At 36.3% G+C, this 21,808-nt stretch overlaps 2 protein-coding genes across 3 annotated transcripts in view; one reads left to right on the top strand and one right to left on the bottom strand.

Moving 5' to 3' along the window:
* Nucleotides 1-21,808, bottom strand: part of LOC135838077 (protein eva-1 homolog C) — a 537,512-nt gene that overhangs the window by 5,544 nt on the left and 510,160 nt on the right. For both annotated transcript variants that reach the window (XM_065353629.1, XM_065353627.1), the window contains 2 exons: nt 6,495-6,710; nt 6,133-6,401 (listed from right to left, as the gene is read on the bottom strand). In XM_065353629.1, coding sequence (XP_065209701.1) covers nt 6,133-6,401; nt 6,495-6,710 — 485 coding nt within the window. The remainder of the gene's footprint in view (nt 1-6,132; nt 6,402-6,494; nt 6,711-21,808) is intronic.
* LOC135838072 (uncharacterized) lies at nt 9,717-12,100 on the top strand. Its single transcript, XM_065353610.1, has one exon. The coding sequence runs from the start codon at nt 10,043-10,045 to the stop codon at nt 11,999-12,001; it is 1,959 nt and encodes a 652-aa protein (XP_065209682.1). The 5' UTR covers nt 9,717-10,042; the 3' UTR covers nt 12,002-12,100.

The raw sequence follows: 21,808 nt of genomic DNA, 5'->3' as shown, positions 1-21,808 counted from the left end.
TAGGAAATTTTTCATTTTCCTTTGCTGTGGCTAAAGGGCTATAGGGCCGCGTTGTCGTGCTCGTTTCCACTTTCCACTTTCACAAGACTTTTTGTATCCGCCAAATGAACACATCGCCGCGTTTTACTACGTATATATTTTCACAATAAAAAAAAGAAACTTGCAACTCGAACGAATAACCGTATTACGAGAGATTCGGCAATAAAGGCCGCAGCAAACAGTTGTGTGGCAAATACACAACCAAAAACGGGCAACTTTTAGCGTGTGTTGGTTTTTATTTCTACCAGGACCGAAATACTGTGGTACCAAACACCCTCGCCAAGTTGACTATCGCGATTAATTCTTTCGTCGTCGGTCGTTGCCGTCGCATAAACCCCACAAGTATACCCTGCTTTTGAAATTTTTTAATAATTTTTTTTTTTCAATGCCACAACAAAGGTGTAATGGTGGCCGTGCTGGCTCGAGCCTCGATTAACGTACAAATAATAGCTGATGGAAATTTTCGCCGAATGCGAATTTCTTTCTTTCGACCTTGGAAGTTTTATAAAAGCGTTATTAAAACGAAAAGTTACCCGAGTGTTTTAATTCGAGTTCAAATTGTCGCGGCAGGGTTCCAACTTTTGCATTTTTTAAAGCACCAGTTCCCCAGAACCGAAGCTTATTGCGATTTTTTTCTCTTCAAAAATTACCTACTCGTTTTATCATCAGTGAATCTTCATCCCAGAGGCGTGATGAGATGATGTGTCAGGGGGAAGAGGGAGGTGGAGACTGGAATTTCCTCAACTTTTTCGACCAATTTTCCCAAATTTTTACCCCTAGACCCCCTCCCTTCACAAGTATTTTGAATGCTGATAAGCAGTGATGTGGTTCAAACAAATTTCGGAAGAGGAAGTTGGAAGCAAAAATATTGAATAATTTTAAATGTTCAAAAATGATACTTTTATACACTTATCTACTAAAAAATTTGTCCTGTTCTATTGCAAGGTTGATACACTGAAATCCCAAATCAAAAAATCGCATTTTTTTCAGCATTTTGGCCTCTGAAGATTGGAATATGTTTGATTTTACCTGAGCGAAGCGAGGTTGAAAACTTTGGACAATTTACGGTTTGTGAGGTTCAAGAAAATTATTTTCAATTATAGGTACAATTTTTCGCCAACTCGCCAAAAATTAACACTGTCTGATAATTTTTATAGAAAATGGAATTTTTTGACAATCTTATCAAAACAGGATTTTTTTGCAATCTTTAGCAAGAACAGGGCTGTTTGACAATTTTGGCAAAAATTGGCCCCTTTTTACAATTTAACCAGGAATGGCACTTTTTGACAATTTTTGAACACTTCTTGTCTATTTTACCAAAAATAGACACATTTTGACATCCCTCCCCCCAAAGAATTGACACTTTTTGACATCTTTTCCCAAAGTTGACACGGAGCAGAAAAGTCCATTCCACTCAAAGGAAAAATAAAGAAACACAAACCATGGATGACTCAAGAGATACTGGATCTGATGGAAAAACGAAGAAAAGCAAACAGACCAAGTTGTGAATACACACACAGCACTAAATAACGAGATCATGGGAATGTGCAGAATGGCCAAAAATGAATGGCATGAGGAGAAATGCCGAGAAATACATAGAAGAACTGGAGAAAAGGCACAACTCTAGGAGAAATAATGCATACTAAAGTGAAGCAGATGATCTGCCCACAATAAAAGGAGAAGTGAAATAGAATATATGCGAAGAAAAGCCGGAAAGTATTGTGTTAACAATCAAGAAATAGAAGTGGTCTGGATCAGCTACATACAAGAACTGTATGGAGATGAGACATGTCTGGCTCAAATGGAAGTTTTATCACCACAAATTAAAATGTGGGAGCTGAGGAATGTGGTGAAGAGAGCCAGAAACCAGGCTTGTAGGACCGCTGAGGTTTTGCAGTTGCTCCAAAATCAAGGTCCTAGTTTGGAGCTTTCAAACGGTCCAGTCCGGTCATTCGGTTCTGCATTTTTTGTCTTTGTAGGTTGGTCCGGTCTGGTCCTGACCAGAAATTTTCATCGTGGTCATGGGCCAGCCCAGGTCCAAAAAACAGTCTTCATTTTTCAGAAAGAAAAAAGCTTCCTAACACAAAAGATGTGTTTAAAAATGGGATTTTTACTTTCAAAACATTGAAACTGAAGATGCCATAACAAAAAGGGGTATATATGACACATATGTACTTTTTGAGACGACCCCCCACTTCACAAAGTCAAAAAACCAGTGAGATATCACCATTTTAAAACTGAGAAGTCGATTAAAAATTTACTTTTTCAGAGATAATGGTTTACTTGTGGTTGATTTTGTGTTATCAAACATTATTTACCTACCTGGTTTAAATCCAAAAATTTGCTCAAAATGATTTTTAAATCAAAAAAAAAATGGCCAATTTTTCACTTCAAAAAGGACGTATAATTCGAAATGTTTGAGCGCTTACCGCTAACACACAGTTTCCTCCAGACTGATGGTGCATAGCATTTCATATAGTTAGATAGTGAGGAAATAAGATAAAATCGTCATCACGTTCAAATACATATGCACATTTCTAAACTTCACAAGCACTCAAACTTTCAAACAGTTTTTTCTCAAAATACAACTTTCACACATATGTCCTTTTTGCTATGACGTCTTCAACTCTGAAAGAAATTAAATCACAAATGGAAATTTATTCAAAATAGGCATCCAAAATGGAATTATAAATTTGAAAAATTGGACATAAGTGAGGTCCAAACCGCAGTCATTGGTCTGATTTTTTAGAAAGGTCTTTGGTCTCAGTCTGTCCCTGTCATTTTTTCTGAAAAAGGCCATCTGTTTGGTTAATATTTACATAATTTTTTTTTAGAGGTCCAAGGTCCGGTCCAGTCTGGTCCACTCGGTCTTGTGTGCATTTTTGGGTCCAGTCATGGTCATTGGTCTGGTTTTTTGGTCTAGTCTGACAAGCCTGCCAGAAACCACAAAGCTGCGGTGGAAGATCTCATACCAGTAAGTAGACTTGATTAAACATCCAACATCAGAGTATGAAAAGGAGCTGTTGAAGATAATAAATGAAATATACAATGAAGGTACACTGTCTAAGGACTTCAAAGCGGTAAATTTCATACCAATACCAAAAAAGAACAAAAAAACCGCAAAAATGTTCTGAATATAGAACCATTGCATTATTAATATGAGCCACGCACAGAAGCTATGTACTACTCACCATCATAAATGCCAGAATTGAAAAGAAGATAGATGAAAATCTAAGTGAGACACAATAATGGCTTTGTGGCAATAAAAGGGACGAGAGATGCAATTGCCTTGCTGAAAGTGATCATTCAAAGAGCACTGAATGCAAACAGGGAAATCATTGCTTGCTTTGTTGATTATGAGAAAGCATTTGATTGTCAATGACAAAGACTTGCGAATAATCAAGAACCTGTACTGGTAGCAGAGTGCAAACATCAAGATTGGAACTGATTACTTGGAGAACAATGTGGTATAAAGAAAGGTGTGAGGCAAGGATGCCCCCTCTCATTCAGGTTGTTCAACATGTACGCAGAAGAAATAATGAGAGAAGTGCGAATCAAACAAATGGGATTCAAGATCAATGGCAAGAGAATAAATGAAATAAATTGCGCAAACGACAAAGTGATCCTAGCTGGGACAGAAGCGCAGATGCAGAAAATGATCGACCGAATCAACAGTGCTGGATTAAAATATGGAATGAAAATAAACGCAAGCGAGACAAAGGTTATATGAGATTTACAAAAGGAGACGATAAAGAGGTCAAAATCAACATTGGAACTCAAGAAATTGAAAATGTAAACCAATTCAGATACCTTGGAGCGCTGATTAACAACGATGGTAGAGATCATGAAGAAGTTGAATCACAGATTGGAATGGCAAAAAGTGCTTTCACGTTTCAATAACCTAGCCAATGTGCTGGGAAATCCAACGATGAGACAACGACAACGAAATTTGGGGGGAAAAAGAAGAAAACAAACAAAACAGAACTTTAGAAGCAAATTCAGCAAAAATGTCTGTTGTGGGGAGGGGGGGTCATTAATTTTCCCAACTTATAGCCAATTTCTCCCAAAAATGTGCAACTTTTTACCTAAATTTTTCTGTCATGTGGGGCAGATGCAGAAGAGGGGGAAGATGCTCCCACCCTCCTCTCAGCACGTCACGCTTCTGAGAACCATCTCTATACTACGAAGCTTTTTGGGATTTTTTTCTTTTGAAAAATTACTCGTTTCATTATAAAATATGAACCCCCCTTTCCCCCTCTAGCTCGCAGAAACGACCTGGAATTCAATTTAGGTAACATAATTATTATAAACAAGTTTCGCATTATTCTTGAGAGAATCACAAAAGACGATATTTTTATGATAATCTACACATATCTTTAAAACACAAGAACAGAGGGAGGTATCGAAAATGAATAAATAATTCGAGGAACTTTCTAAATGCGACTGGCAACTGAGATCCACAGACAAACCATACAAAAAACAGTGGTTTACAAACAGTGGTCAAAATTCAGCTAAAATTTATCAGCAAAATTTCGAGGGAAGGGGTAAAGTGGAATTCATTTTTAAAACACCCAAATGGAAACATTTTCCATCCTTTTCTCTCCTCTTTCTGTTTTCCAGAAAAAAGTATATATGTACCTAACTCGAAGTAGGACTTACCATGCAAAAAAAGAACATAATTTTTGAACGACTTTTTCTTAGAAGCAGCCGAAGAAGGCACTCGGGGTCAGGGATCGAATCCCCCAAAAAAATTGTGGATATTAGATCTCAATGACCAGCTCCCAAAAAACCTAACAGACGACAGATCATGGCTTATTTTCAATTTTTCGATATTTTCGCAACATTTAGGATAAGACACGAAAGAGGGGGAGGGGAATCGACGAGTCTCGATCGAAAAAATAAGATAATATTTGAACTCGGTGCCTTTGAGTTAGCATAACAATCGATTTCGTTTTTTTTGACCATAGTTAAGGAGCCCTTGCTCTCTCAGCAGTGTCAAGAATACGTAGATTTCACTTCGAAAATAATCTCATCTAGAGTAAAAACTTTCTAATTATGGCCGGCCAGCCCCGTGCCCCGTTTCCATGCCTACATTTAGCAAAAATTTGATTATCATTTCACCATCTGCAGATATTCAATTAAATAACAAGTCACTAACGGCGAAAAGAACGTTCAAAATTCTATACAAGATAAACACGCTTTTAAAATTTCATGTCAGAGTTATTCATTTGAAGGAGATGCTGGTAGCTGCTAGCTGGTGGCTCGAGTATACAAATAGTTGAAAATTTTCTCCGAAACAAAATTTATTTCACCCTTGAAAGTTTTAGGTACACATTAATTAAAATTTTAACTCGATGCTGTTTTAATTCGGATTCAAATCGTCGTACCTCTTTCATTTTTTTTTTCTGCATCTAGACCCTCACACGAAAAAAACCCAAAGGGAAGGGGGAAAAGCGAATTGCCAAGACGGTACATCGCAGAAACATTAAAAAATATATTGTAATCTATCGCTAGCGACATTTCTTTCTTTTTTTTTTTTTGCAAAAAGTAAGGGCATAAAACGCGACTTTTAAAACATTCACGAACATTTTTATAGCAGGTACCTACGTCTTTGTGTTCGAGTAAACAAGCCGAATTAAAGATGAAAAATACAGACTACGAGAGACAGAAGGGTTGAAAAAATGTAGCTTTAGAGAGAGGGTAGAGGGTAGACCTGCACCAGTTCACCTGTTTCTCTGTCTGTACTCCGTACCTACGAGTACGAGTACTTTTTACCACCGTGTGGCATCGCCAAAGACCATTTATCAAACAAGAAAATTTGATTACAGAGAGAGAGTTCACCCGACTACGACGACGACGACGATGCGAAGTAACGAAGCGATAAAAATTTTTTCTTCCGGTGCTGCTGGGGTTAAAGTATATTTAAGGCGGCGGCGGTGTGCTGGCAGTAAAAGCGCAGGCAAAAGAAGCGAGGGTGTAGCTGCTTTGAGCCCAAATTTAGCGTATTACTTGTGGAATATACATACTACGAGAGTATGTACTACTCGTACTTATTATAATGTGTATGCATTATGCAATGTATGGATAACTTACTTCACCAGGCGGTGATATGTGATGCAGGCTCGGAATGATGGTAACCGGAGGCATAACTTCCGCCAGCGTTATGTCGGCGTCAACTTCGCTGATTTCGTCGTTAAACGAATGCGGCAGCGTCGTATTTCCGGCCGCATTTTCTTGGTATTTATCGCCGCCATTCGACCTTTTCCGCGACCATATCACACGCACGATTACAAATATTACTAATGAGATTACTATTCCGCTAACGCTACCTACTAAATATATGTACATTTTTTCTTTATTCGCTGCAACAAAAAAATAAAACAACATTAATGAAGCGAATTAGTTAGGTACAACATTAAAAAATACAGTGGATAAATTATTGAAAAAGTAGGTACCGGTAAACGTAGTATTATGAACACTATTTGAGGCAGGATGTTGTAAAAGTATAGCACTGCTATTGCTTTCGTTGTATCTTCTACGACCTGCGATATCTGGCGAAGGTGCTAATGACTCCGGATTATCGAGGATATCGTGTTGATCGACTTCTTCGATCGGATACTCGTCTTGATCCGGCCCTTCTTCGAACTTTTGTAGCAGAACTTTACGAGGAACTGTGAATCAAAAATCAAACGTTAATATATTTTCAAGTTTACGCGAATTTCTGCACCTATATTATTATTACTACATTAGCCCAGTCCTCTCACCCGATAGAATTTCAAGAATCAAAACAATATGTAGGTACCAACACTCGAGTTGGAAAATTTTCAAATTTTCATCATAATCTACATACCAATGTATTCTTCCTCAAGAAGGGATGAGTTTGAAAAATGCAAAGTCCCTTCTCTAGCAAGAAAGTATATCTCGATGGACAGAAAAATGTCTGAACTGAGCGAAGAAAAATTCAAAAAGTGTCATAAATATAAGTACATATCAGCAGGCCAAATTTAACAAACTGTTCATCTTATTTCCTGGCAAAATCAAACCTTGATCAAATTAAGGTAGACCGCTGGAATTTGAATTACACTGTGTTTTGGCGTTTTCAACCTCTTAAATCAAGTGGTGAAAGTTTCGAGACATTCTGGAGTAGTCAGAGAGTTTCTGGATTTTTCATTTTGGAAAAAATCTCCCTGATCATTTCAATCGCGATTTCGGCACAAATTTTCAAAATACTTTTCAGTTTGTTCAAATCTCCATATTTTTGAAAAAAAAAAAAAAAAGAAAACATTGAGAAACATAATCATTTTTAATTTGATGAAAACATTGATCAAATTAGATGTATAGGGAATAATGTTTCGATTTGATACACAATCAATGATCCAATCAGATAAGAATATCAAGTTTCTGACATTGTGTCAGATTCATAAAAACTTGGGAAAAAAATCTTTCTGATTTTCTGACATTATGCCCCACTCGGGAAAAAATCAATAAATTACTAATAGTCCGGCATATGACAATAAGAGTAATTGCACCCCCCCCCCCGCCGATCCTCCGGGACAACTTTCTAGCCCTTTTCGTCAAAAAAAAGTGACCCTACTTACAAAATAGCGGTCATTTTGATCGAAAGGTCGGCCGAAATCGCAGATTTTGCTTTTCATATAGGACTTGCACGAAATTTTTCAAACTGTACTAAGGTAGATCGAAAGATCATGCAAACATTTATCACCTGTCAAAATTTCAAGTGCTAAAGTGCGTTTTTCGATTTTTGGTGAATTTTTGAAAATTCAATTTAAGCCAAAAATGAGGGAAAAAATCAAAATTTTACAAGCTGAAATTTGGGATATACCCTATTTTTGACATGCCAAATCGATTGGAAACAGTTTCAACCCGTTTTGAGCAGTTCTGGAGCCTCCAGCAGATTTTTGAAATTCGAAATTCCCACAAAATTCCATCAAATTGGAGTTGTAAAGCTGAAATTTATTCTAAAAACTACTTTCAATACGCTACGAAGTACTGCAGGTGAACTTCAAGTCGTTTTGGAGTCTCCAGCGACTTTCTGAAAATTCTTGAAGCCTCCAGCAGATTTTTGAAACTTTAAATTATCACAAAATTTCATCAACTGGAGATGGAAAGCTGAAATTTACTCTACACTCCAATTTTAACACCCTCTGAAGACGACTTCAGGTGGGTTCAAGTCATTTTAGAGCCTCCAGCGTCGTTTTTGAAAATTACTGGAGCCTCCAGTAGATTTTTGAAACTTGACATTTTGTCAAAATTTCATCAAACTGAGATGGAGAGTCGAAATTCATTCTGTAAACTAATTTCAATACGCTACGAAGTCGTTTTGGAGCCTCCAACGACTTTTTGAAAGGTTATATGGTGTTTTTTTTGGAAAATTGAAATTTCCTAAAAGTAGCTGGAAGCTTCAAAACCATTTGAAACCACCATGTAGTCTGCGAAGTAAATTTCAGCTAGCCAATAACTCCATTTCATAAATTAATGTTGCGGGAATTTCAAGTTTCAAAAATTTACTTTAGCCTCCAGTAGATTTTTTGCATAAGCTGTTTAAGACGTGTTAATTTTTTCATCTAAGACTGCCGAGTAGAAGTCCTATTTTTTGAAAAAATTGTCCATGAAGTGTTCTATTTCTCGCTAAAATTTCCCAAATGGTCAAGGGTCAAGTCTTCTGTTAAAATTATCAAAAATTTCAACTTTACGAAAATTTTCAATGGTCTCAATTTTTTCCGAAGTTATAAAAAATATTGAAGTTCCCTTTTTTGGAAAAATGGTCAAAAAAACTTGTCAAAAAATTGCAACTTTTGCCAAAAACGCCCAAGAAGTCCTGTTCTCTGCCGAAATGGTCAAAAGTCTCATTGTTTCCAAAATCGTCATCAAGTTCAAATTTTTGCAAAAAAATTGCCAAGAAATTCCACATTGTAGGTCAAAACATCCAAATAGTAATGATTTTTTCCTTATGGGTGTCTATGAAGCGCTGTTCCTCCCCCCAGCCCCCCCACCCCAAATTTTCCGAAAAAAGTCTTATTTTTTGTGAAAATTGCTAACAGGAGTTCTGCTTTTCGGCCAAAACTGCCAAAAAATAATTCTGTTTTCCACAAAAAAAATCGCTGAAAAATAGTGTTTTATTAAAATGAAAACTTGCGCTTCCAAAATTTTCATTTTTTTCCATTTTCGAAAAACTCCAGCTGCGGCGGACCTCTTGATTTTCAAAAAATTTGAAAAAATATAAATTCGTTGTAAAAGTTCTAAAATAAAACTTCAAGTTCTATTATCTCTAAAAAAAAGGTCTCCTCTTTTTGAGCAAAATAAACTCTCATGGCGATTTTAGCCCCCTCCCTTGAAAACCAGACTGAGCCCCTAGAATATCTGAAATTTGTATTTTATTTAGGAAGTCGTAAAATATTCTCAGCCAAATTCCCCCTCCTGTCCCCTCTCTCCACAAAACCGGCACTAAAAAATTCAAGCATGTAGATCATTAGGTACCTATAGATAAGTACGCTTGGAGTACAGTTTAATACATATATTAAATTTTTCATTACAGAATAGATACTGCACGATTAATGAAAATGAAGGAAGTGGAGTTCGATTAATTTCATTCCTCGCAACGAGATTACGAGATAGGTACCCATTTAATTGATTTTCATAAGATATTTGGATAAGAAGAGCGATAAATGTTGCCCGAGTATAACTATGTATGTACGTACTTCATTAATTCGATCGTGTCTATTCGAATCAGTCTGTGCAAATTGAACGTGATCTTACGCGGATATTCTCTAGATCTGCTCAAATCAAATGGTTTTCCTGTGCAGCACCTCACATTGTTAAAGAAGCCAAAGCCAAGACGTGCAATCTCGGTAAATAGTCGTACTTTCGGTACTTTAGCTTTTAAAACTTTTAAAAGGATAATGATCATAACCTAAAGATATCTACATTTTGTTCTTCATCCCATCTAATACTGACACCAAGACACCAAAAATTACCATCCGAAATGCGGATCACTCGCACGTTACCGCAGGTTATTTTGTCTCACCTTATCGTCGTCTCCTTCATCATCCACATCTCCTCAGAATTGGAACCTAGTACAACATATTCACCTCCTATCCCCCGTACTACGAAAAGTTTTTCATATGCCCGCTTAACGCAACATTACTTTGTGGACAAAAGTTTATTTATCAAGGAATTTTGGCTTACTACGCACGCCACAGTGGTGATCACAAGAGCACGAAGATGGGGAAAATCACTCAACATGGATATGCTGGCTACTTTTTTAAGAATCGAAACGGATGCAGAAGGAAAAATTGTACCACCTGAAAACAGACTTAACCCGCTTTTGTTTGTGGGTGGAAACTACTCTATTAATCCGGGTCAATGGCGGTATTTACAACCATTAAAAATCAGCGAAGATGAAGTCTTTGTAAAAACGACCATGGGAAACTGGCCAGTCATTCAACTTAGCATGACTGTTCGAGGGAGAACGTACTCCGAATTGATAGAAATGTTTCACACTAAGATTTGGGAGCTGTTTGAGAATCATCAGTACCAAATTTATGCGTACGTGAATGTTGAAAACGGCAAGTTCTATACTGAACGTAGAGCTATGGTAGAACATTATATGACCAAACACACCGATATTTCAGAATATCACTTGACAACTAGCTTAGGCACCTTAAGCGAAATTCTACACGAGCATTTTGGAAAACCAGTGATAATTTTGTTAGACGAATTTGACACACCGCTGGCACATGCTTTCAAAATCCTTGGTGGTTATACCGAGGAGTATAAAAAGTTTGAAGACTTATACGATGAATTCCTTTTGCACAGTCTTAAGGATAATCCATTCTGCGCAAAGGCATTGCTCACTGGAGTATACGACATCGAAATTCCATCGCTCATCCCTGATGCATCGCTTTACTCTGTTTTCAACACGAGGTTCAGCGAGTATTATGGTTTTACGGAATCGGAGGCAAAACTTTACCATGAAAATATTCCTAATACTTTGGATTTCAACGACATCAAATTATGGTACAATGGTTACACTTATGGCGATCACCTGATGTACAACCCTTATACGATTATGAGATGTTTGGAGGAGAATAGAATCGATAATTACTGGCTGTCGACGGGCTATGATAAATTGAGTGATGGGTTTGTTCTCGAAGAAGACCAGTATTTCGAAATACTTCAAATTTTTCCCAACTCGACTACGGAAATATTCCAACATAGATTGAAAGTAAGAATTGATTTCCACGACGCTCGGAATACCGAAACAATTTATACTTTACTCGTATTTCTCGGATATTTAAATGCCAAACCAAATCTAAATTGGCCATCCGACCCTTCCGTCGAACTCACTATTCCCAACACCGAAGTGAGATGCATTATGAAATCCGAGTTAATAAATTGGCTGTATGGTAAACTGGACCGTAAAATTGATTACTCCGCACACGGGCCAGATTTCCATGATATTTTAGCGTTAAAAATGAATAAATTCGAATCAGATCTTGTAAATTTTACCGAGCTCAGCACCTCATATTTTTCTCGAAAAACTGCCGAACACGGATCGGAACTTTATTACCATTGGTACCTCATCGCTCTTATCAGCTTTCAACCAGAAACCCATTACATCGAAGATAAGCCAACGGTTGAGGAAGGAAGAACCAACATAGGTCTAATTTGTATCCCAAAAGCTGCAGTTCACCGCACAGGCGTGATATGGGAATTAAAGAAAGCTACAAAGTCGGAATTACTTTCGGAATCCGCTGCCGAAGCCCTTAAACAAATATACGATAAACGATATGATGTAAAGCTCAAAAGTATGGATCACGTTGACACCATCGTTAAAATTGGTATTTCATTTCATTCGAAACAAATAGGATTCACTTACACGATAGAAAAAAGAAATGAAATTAACCGTGAATTCGTAGTTTGGCAGAGTAAGGAGGGGTAACGGAATTAAAGTTAGTTGAAATCAACGTATGTAATGTATAGGTATACTTATATTCCTTAAATAAAAAACTTTCTGAGGGGTACTCGATATTTTTGTGCACCCTGTAGAATATCATGTAGAATAATACCTTTCATAAAGTAGAATTAAATTCGATATCCAGGAATGTACAGATTTGACCTGGCCTCATTTAGATCTGATACTTTCCCCTGAAAAAATCACATGATCAGATTTGAGGTTTTGATCGGATGGGATCAATTCAGACTCGAATCAGATATGATCATTTTCTCTCCTGATAAATTACAACTTCCACAATCATTTCAAAACACAGAGGAATAAAATTGTAGATTCCACTAGACCCAAATTATTGCTCCAAGGATTTGAAAAATAATTGTACCTATATTACGTTTTGAAATAAAGATTCCAGAAAGGTTGAAAATTCAAAAAATAAAATTCAGAAATTGAATTTTTGCACAGCAGAATATTTTAGGAAGCTCTTTTGAATCTTCTTTGCATTGATTTAAGATTTTTCATGTCACTTAGGATAGCTTTCTAGCGAGTACTTTTTTCAGGAAGGCAATTATGTACTTACAAGGGAACCTCTTGAGGTGTCCGCCTCGGATTTGAACGGGACCGCGATTTTTGGAAAGAGCATGTTCTAAAACCCCCAAATCCAAATTTTCAGCTGCCCACTGCCCACTGCCCACTGCCCAAGTTCATTGTTCGATTTTTGGAGAATTTTTGAAAAATCCAAAATGACTATTTTTTGGTGATTTATGCTTTTTTTTAAAAAAAGTACGTACTTGATCAGTAAAAATGTTCAAAGTAAGTTCTAAAACTAATATTAACCCCCCAATCCAAATTTCGCCATTTCCAGCCATTCTGGAGCCTCCAGCGCTACTTTTCAATTTCTCCAGAATTTTGAATTTGCTCCAGAAAGTGTGACTACGATGTTGGGCAGCTAAAAATTGAGTTGTGTGTTATACTCGACCTGTTCAACGAATTTATTCACATTTGAGCCGATTCTGGAGCGAACACCTCATGAGTGGTTTTTTGACCAGCTTTTTTTCAAAATAAAAGTATCCAAAAATCAAAAATTTCTCGTTGGCGAGAAAATTATCGAAAAATGCGCGAATCGCTCTATTTCGTCATTAATCAAGCCCCCGAGGGTGAATTTCCCCATTTCCAGCTTTTCTGGAGCGCCTGGAGAAATTGAAAAATCGCGCTGGAGGCTCCAGAATTGCTGGAAATGGCGAAATTCGCCCTCGTTGGGTTAGTTCATGACAAAATACTGCGATTCGCGGAAATTTCGAAAATTTTCTTGTAAAAAAGAAATTTTTGGTTTTTGTAGAGGAGAAGGTACAAATATGGACCCCCTCTAGCTTTTTGGCTTTAAAGGGTAGAAAAAATTATCAATTTTTTTTCGAATATACCATTCAAAAGGCCAAAGACTCTAGTACCTATATTGTGTAAAAAAAAAAACATTTTTTTTGTTGAAAACTCACGGAGAAATTTGAAATTTAGAAAAGTAACATAAAGTGGTACAAATAAGACCCCCTCAAAAAATGAATAAAAATTTCAGAAAATTGTACAACAATTTATTTAAAGATGTTTTTCGATGCTTTAGACTTGTCTTCTTTTCTCGGTATTCTAAAAACCATTGAATCAAAATTAGATAGAAAAAAAATTTAGGGGTCCATATTTATACCCATGCAAAAAATTGGTAGTACAGGAATTTTAGATGATATGGGAAGATTTATTCGGACTAAATCCTACAAAAGGTTTTTTTGCGGGATACTGTAGTGGAAGGGGTCCTATTTAACATACTAAAAGTCCCACCCCGTACCCCGCGTGCGTCGCGTGCTAGAGCGTGAAAAGTGTCCCGCCGCGGCGTTTTTTGCGATTTTCTCGCGAGGGTTTGATTTTACGTCGAAAATGGCTTTATTTTTGTGTTCTACGTCAAATTTCCGATCTATTGATATATCAACTGCCCTTCTACCCCCAAGGGGGGTGGGACCAGAACCATTCAAATGAGAGGGGTTTTCTAAAAAAAACAAAAAAGCTATCGGCGCATATGGGGGATGAAATGGTCCCGGAGAGTGTTCGAGTTGATACCAGCATGGAAGGTGGGTACCATCGAGAAACTTCCGCGTGAAAAATTTCAGATCCACGCCCCCTCCCCTTTTTGGGGAGCCCCCCTTTTCTGAAATTTCAATAACACTTTTCTCAGCCCCATTTCAACCGATTTTGAAAATTTTTCAGTATGTTATGTATATCCTTAGTAAGTATCCCCACAACAATTTTCAACCCCCTCCCCTCATATTTACCCCTCAAAATGGCGTTTTTTTATATTTTTTATGCCTATTAACAATCAATATTGCGAGGTAAAATTTTGGAAACACGTTTTTTGGATGTATTTTCGGCCCCCAAACATCATATACTGTTTTAGAAATTTTTGCTTTGGTGCGCCGGGGTGAAAAATTAGATGAATGTGTTTTAGGGGGGTAGGGGGTGAAATGGGAATTTTGAAAAAAATAACTATTAACGAGTAGGGTGTCGTTTTCATATGATTCGATACCGCTGAGAACGAATATGACTTCAGATTTTCTGCTACACTCACCTAGCCCCCTCCAGAGCCCCTCAGCCCCCCTCAATTTTCATTATTTTGGAAATAAAGTCATTTTCATATTTTGATTATCTCGCGAAATATCGCGTTTTTCGACAAAGTTGTTATTCAAAAAATGTTCTCATATAATTTCCTATAAGAATGGTTCTTATCATGTTTTTGAAAAAAACGCAATTTAAACTCCCAAAAATCGTAATTTTTATATGGCAGTTTCTATCGCGGTGCACATTCATTTTCTTATTCCATGGTACATAGCTGCACTCAACATGATGCATATTTGCGTTTTTATTTCGTCATTTCCATGTCTGGATGACGTTTTTCAAGAGATAGTGAAAATTGAGGTCGGGCTGAGGGCTGTGGAGAGAGCTAGGTGAGTGCAGCAGAAAATCTGAAGTCATATTCGTTCTCAGCGGTATCGAATCATATGAAAACGATACCCTACTCGTTAATAGTTATTTTTTTCAAAATTCCCATTTCACCCCCTACCCCCCTAAAACACATTCATCTAATTTTTCACCCCGGCGCACCAAAGCAAAAATTTCTAAAACAGTATATGATGTTTGGGGGCCGAAAATACATCCAAAAAACGTGTTTCCAAAATTTTACCTCGCAATATTGATTGTTAATAGGCATAAAAAATATAAAAAAACGCCATTTTGAGGGGTAAATATGAGGGGAGGGGGTTGAAAATTGTTGTGGGGATACTTACTAAGGATATACATAACATACTGAAAAATTTTCAAAATCGGTTGAAATGGGGCTGAGAAAAGTGTTATTGAAATTTCAGAAAAGGGGGGCTCCCCAAAAAGGGGAGGGGGCGTGGATCTGAAATTTTTCACGCGGAAGTTTCTCGATGGTACCCACCTTCCATGCTGGTATCAACTCGAACACTCTCCGGGACCATTTCATCCCCCATATGCGCCGATAGCTTTTTTGTTTTTTTTAGAAAACCCCTCTCATTTGAATGGTTCTGGTCCCACCCCCCTTGGGGGTAGAAGGGCAGTTGATATATCAATAGATCGGAAATTTGACGTAGAACACAAAAATAAAGCCATTTTCGACGTAAAATCAAACCCTCGCGAGAAAATCGCAAAAAACGCCGCGGCGGGACACTTTTCACGCTCTAGCACGCGACGCACGCGGGGTACGGGGTGGGACTTTTAGTATGTTAAATAGGACCCCTTCCACTACAGTATCCCGCAAAAAAACCTTTTGTAGGATTTAGTCCGAATAAAAAATTTAAAATGACTGTACTATGGCTCAGTTTATAAAAAATGAAAAAAATCATGAAAATCAGTTGAAGTAAAGACAAATATGAAAGTATATTTTGAAAGTACTCATTGTAAGCTACTTACTTCGCTAATAATTTTTTTTCCAAACTTTATTTTTTGAAGTTGATGAATTACCGAATGAAAAACTTGTAAAATTTTCCATTGGGAAGAAAAAAATGCGCAAAAAAAAACAATTGCTGATGAGAGGCACCCAAGTATGCATGGATCTGAAATAAGTACTTGGATCATCGATACTGCACTACTAGTATAATTTTTAGTACTCAGCATGACCGTAGCGCTAGTAGTTGTACACTAAACCATTGGGGGGGGGGGGTCCATATTTGTACCTGGGTCCATAATTGTACCTTCTCCTCTACTAATATACTTACAAATCGTAAATCAATTTAAAAAATGCAAAAAACTCTCTTGCAATTAGCAATTAGCTGATAACTACTTGTACTTTTCTCTATTTTTCATATCCTATGCTTAAATATAACATTGTAAAATGTCAATACTAGGTAAAGGTATATCATCAGTTGCACTGCTGAAACGCAGCCCATATGTGCCCACGTGGGCCATAACGATTTCCACAATGGTAATCAGGAAAAGATCATGTTTAACTAGAAAGCTAAGCATAGCTTAGCTGTAAAGTGTGCGTAGCTAGCTGCCTTTCAACAGCTACAACCGCTATTACATTACATAGGTAGGTAGTGCATAAGTGACTCAACCATGTCACACTGATGAGAAATAATCATTTTCAAAACTCTCGTTGCTTCTAAATAATAATTGTTTTTCAGTGTTTTCATATCATTCCAAATTACAAAATTTCAGAATAATTTCTAAGCTTGCATTGCCTCTAAATTAAGAAATTTTTAGTTGTTTTTCATAGTTTGCATTATTATTTTAAAATATCGATTTTTGTATTATTTCAAAATTCGAATATTCGCGGATGAATTTTTGAAATTCGAGTTCGAGCAAAAATTCAAGGATAATTTTAATGATACGATGGACGTTTAAACGATACGTTTATCGATCAATTTCACGAAAACAGAAATGAAAATTTATCGATTTTCTTATATTAAATATTTTAGCAACATGTCTTTTAAAAATACATTTTGGTAAGGTACAGCGGTAGCCTTGTGGCGAAGAAACTAGCTTGCTGTGTGGAAGTACAAGGTTCACATCGTACCCCTTGCACACAATTTTTTTTTCAATTTTTTGAACGATTTTTAATTTTTGCACGTTGATTTTTGACAGAAAATATTGGAATTTATCGATTTTCTTATTTCAAATAAATGTACGCGGATCAATTTTGGACTCGATAATTACTCGATTTATTCGCGAATAATTAACCACAAATTAATAATTGAACAATTCACCAAAAATAAATTGAATAAATCGAGTCGTTCGCGAATGATTCACGAAAAATAATTCAATCTTAAATCGAGTCATTCGCGAGTAATTCATTCAACAATATTTGTTCGCGAATGATTATTACTAACAATTGATAAATTTGTTCGTGAATGATTTACCAAAAATTAATCATATGAATCGATTCGTTCGTCAATGATTCATTATTTATGAATCAATTCGATCGCGAATAATTCACAAAAAATAATTCAATTCGTTCGTGAATGATTCACCAAAAAGTTAGTGAATGAATAGATTCGCTCGCGAACGAGTCACTTGAACGAATCAATTCGTTTGCGAATGATTCACTAAAAATTATTCAATTTGTTCGCGAATGATTCATCAAAAATTGAGTAAATGAATCAATTCGTTCACGAACGAGTCACCTATACGAATCGATTTGTTCGCGAACGAGTCACTTATATGAATTCGTTCGCGCATGATTCATCAAAAATTGAGTAAATGAATCGATTCGTTCGCGAACGAGTCACTTATATGAATCAATTCGTTCGCGAATGATTCATCAAAAATTGAGTAAACGAATCGATTCGTTCGCGAACAAGTCACTTATACGAATCAATTCGTTCGCGAATGATTCGCCTAGAAATCAATCAATTTGTTCAATGGCCAATCGTTCGTAAATGATTCTATTCGATTGGAAACAGATGAATTATTGTTGTACAAGTATTTCAAAAAAAGCGAATCAATTTGTTCGTAAAATATTTTTATTTAGAGAAAAGTCGGTCTTTTTTTTCACATGTCCGTCTACATATTGGTGGAATACATATTTAAAAAGTGCAAAAGTATTAATGTTTTAGGTTCCTGCTTTTGTTTAAAACGGAGCGGAATTCTTTCAATGTGTTTCACTCTTAAAATTATATGTAGCACGAAAAATGGCATTTTCGTCAATTCGTTGACAAATAGGGGAGGGGGAGGGGGTGTAAATTTTTTTTCTTGAAAATGAAACTAAATGCCAGTCCAATTTTTTGATAGGTATATGTGTATGTATTATTTTACATGAAAAGGACTAAAACTGAGAATTTTTACTCGTGGACATCGTGGTTACCCATATATTTAAATTATACCTACTTACCTATATTTTTAAATCGATTTTTTTTAGGTTTTTGAAAATAGCAACACTGATTTGATTTTGACATCATTCGTCGATTACCCTCTCAACGTACTACAATTTGAAAAAAAGTTCAAAATTCTATAACACGTAGGGCTACCTACAACCGGAGCAATTTGCAACTGAAATTTAAAAAAATCGAAAAAATGTCCAGTTTGCGTCATGTTGTCATCGTTTGATGACCTCTAAACATTATCTGATTTTGAAAAATATCGAAGAACCCTCGAGAAAAAATCCGCCGATTTAGCATAGAATGACCCTATGGCAATTGAAAATCAATAATTTTCAAAATAGCCTACATAGATTATAAGTATCGCACCTCGGGAGTAATAAGGTCACATCTCAAAAAAGTGAAATTTTACAGGAGAGTGATTTTCTTTTTTTAAAAAACTTGATTCATTATTTTTATCATCTTATAATTAATTGTGAGGAATAAATAGCACCTCATTTTAAAGATCTGGTATCCTACCTTCATTTAGCATAATACAACTTTGAAAAATGAAATCTTGAAGAGGAACTATTTCAATGTTTGGAAAACATTTTGAGTTAGAACCTTTCATTAAAGTTGATGTGGAGGTTCGAAAGGGTATTGAATTTTGAACTTTTTAAGCATTTTGAAAATTTCAAAATGGTCCTGTAAGTGGGAGCTACCATTTAAAATTCTGAAAAAATTTCCATAAGATGTAACTTTTGATGTTTTTCGAAATATTCAAGTTTCGAGATGGGGACCTCTCAATGGAGGGGGTGCACCCCCACCCCCAATTTGGGGCAAAACTTTCGAAAAAAATCTGGGGCATGTGATATATTGAATTGTATGATTTTGGTAAAGCTGAATACGAATATGACGTTAGATTTTTGATTCGATCCCATCCACGGCCCCCACCACCCCCCAAATGGGGCAAAAGTTCAAAATAGTTTTTTTTTTCGTGCGACACATCAAATAGCATGTTTTTGGTGACGCTGAACGCGAATATGACGTCAGATTTTTGGTTGGACCCCATCTCCAGCCTCCAGCCAATTTTTTGGACTTTTACCAATTGGGGGAGGTTCTGGGAGCCATGGGTGAGGTCAATTTGAAAAACTACGGCCATATTCGTGTTCAGCGATATCGAAAACATACTTTTTCATGTGTCACACGATTTAAACCATTTTTTTTTTAGGTTACCCCCTTAGGGAGGTGCTGGGGGCCGTGGATGGGGTCGAATCAAAAATCTAACGTCATATTTGTGTTCAGCGTTACCAAAAACATACAATTCGATAAATCACATGCCCCAGATTTTTTTTCGAAAGTTTTGCCTCAAATTGCGGGTGGGGATGCACCCCCTCTATCAAGGGATCCCACCTCGAAACTTGAATATTTCGAAAAAGCATCAAAAGCTACATCTATGGATATTTTTTCAGAATTTTAAATGGTAGCTCCCACTTACAGCGCCATTTTGAAGTTTGAACTTTCAATTTGAAAGTTAAACCAAATTTTGAAAATTTCAAAATGCTTAAATAGTTTAAAATTCAATACCCTTTCGAACCGTGAAATCAGTTTTGATCAAAGTATCATAGTTTTGGAGGAATGCGCTGCCGAAGTTGAGTACCTCGAGACAATGTGAAAATAATGGAAGCCCGCGGGGCTGGGATCAAACGGATTGCGGGTTTCTTATCTACTGGGTGGGTAGATATTGTAAAAAAAATTTGAGCGAAATCAAAAGACATGACTCAAAAACGTTGATCGAATTGACATGGAATGACCCTGAAAGAATATCCTAGATGAATTATTTAATGAAGCGAACAAGGTGTATGTATAATTTTAACAAAGTTGTCCTGCAGTCTCATTAGTTGTAAGTAGGCAATATGTAGGTTTCCTAATAAATTATTTCAAAAATATATATATATATTTGCTAGCGACCAGACATGTCAACTATGCTTGGCATATATGCAGAAAAGTGAACAAAAGTTTAAAATTGGTATAATTTCTGTTCTAAATCACTTATTGAAATTTTATTTGCAGATTCAGTCTAATATTAAAAAAATCTATGTTTTGAAAAAAATAATCAGATTTTTAGGCTAAATTTTGAAGAAAATTTTTGAAAATGGAGTTGAAGTAATTTGAATTTTGAGAAAGTTAAGACACCAAAAGAAAGCTTAAACAGCATAAAAATTTTTGATGTTTCTAAATTTTCCATAGGCCAATAAAATACTGAAAAATTTCAAGTCAAATTTGTTGTCGTGTACACTCAGGATCGATGTATTTGCATACATCTCCACCAGCACATCACATTCTACTCACTACAAATTGACTGTAGACCCTGCGTTCGTCCTCGCGCCTTGATTTCTAAGCCATGCGCCCTCTGGTGGAAGTTTCCGAAAACTCATAGTTGACTTGTATAGTAAAATTAACCCATGACTTGTCAACTATAGTTGAGAAGTTGGTCAGTCCACTTGTATAGTAAAATTAACCCATTGAATAGTTGACATGTCTGGATACTAATACCTATATATATATATATATATGGGTATAGGTAGGTACCTATTAGCTACACAGTCGATAGTGCATAACTAAACACCCCTGCAGTCTCATTAGTTGCAAGTAGGCAATATATAGGTTCCCTAATAAATTATTTCAAAAATATATACCTATATTATATGTATGTACCTACTCGCTTGTTAGTGCATAATTGAACATCGCTGATTGTATACACTTCAACATACAGACTCTTGGTAAGTAAGTACTAGTAAACATTATATTATGCACATTTTATTGTGATATCAGTTCGGAGTTGATCGCCAGTCGTTGCTTAGTTTCTCAGTTTTTGAATAGAACATTATAAGTAGTACATCTACCTACATTCACACATACAGCAATTGTTATTGAAAATTTTCTCTTATCATGGAAGTTATAAGAGATGTTAAAAAAATAGTGCTCCAAGCACTCGGGAAAGAGAATATGTTCGGGTTCCAGACGACCTTAGCTAATCAGCTTTATTCAATTTACTGCGTGGCGGGTAACGTATATTATACTGATAAAATACACAAGAAAACAAAATTAGTGTGGTTCTGTAGCGTTTACTCGACATTTATACAAATCGCATTTTCTGTAATATCATACCTAATCTACGGCAGACAGACTGGGGACCTTCTGCTACTCATTTACACCGGATTTGCAACCGTTATTGCTGCAAATGAATTACTTGTGAAACCGGCAATCATATACTCATACAGAAATGAAATAGAACGAATGATTCTGGCAGCTGATCGAATACTGATGAAAAAAACGAGCAAATTTGAAAACGAAATCGATGTAAAACAAGTAGTGACGAATGCTGCAGCGGCACTTTTGATACCACTTATACCGTACCTTTTAATTACGATGCTGGACATGA

Source organism: Planococcus citri, chromosome 2, assembly GCF_950023065.1.
Source record: "Planococcus citri chromosome 2, ihPlaCitr1.1, whole genome shotgun sequence".
In the NCBI taxonomy this organism is placed as follows: Eukaryota; Metazoa; Arthropoda; class Insecta; order Hemiptera; family Pseudococcidae; genus Planococcus; species Planococcus citri.
The sequence above is the reverse complement of the archived record's forward strand: the minus strand, read 5'-3'. Positions and strand labels throughout refer to the sequence as shown.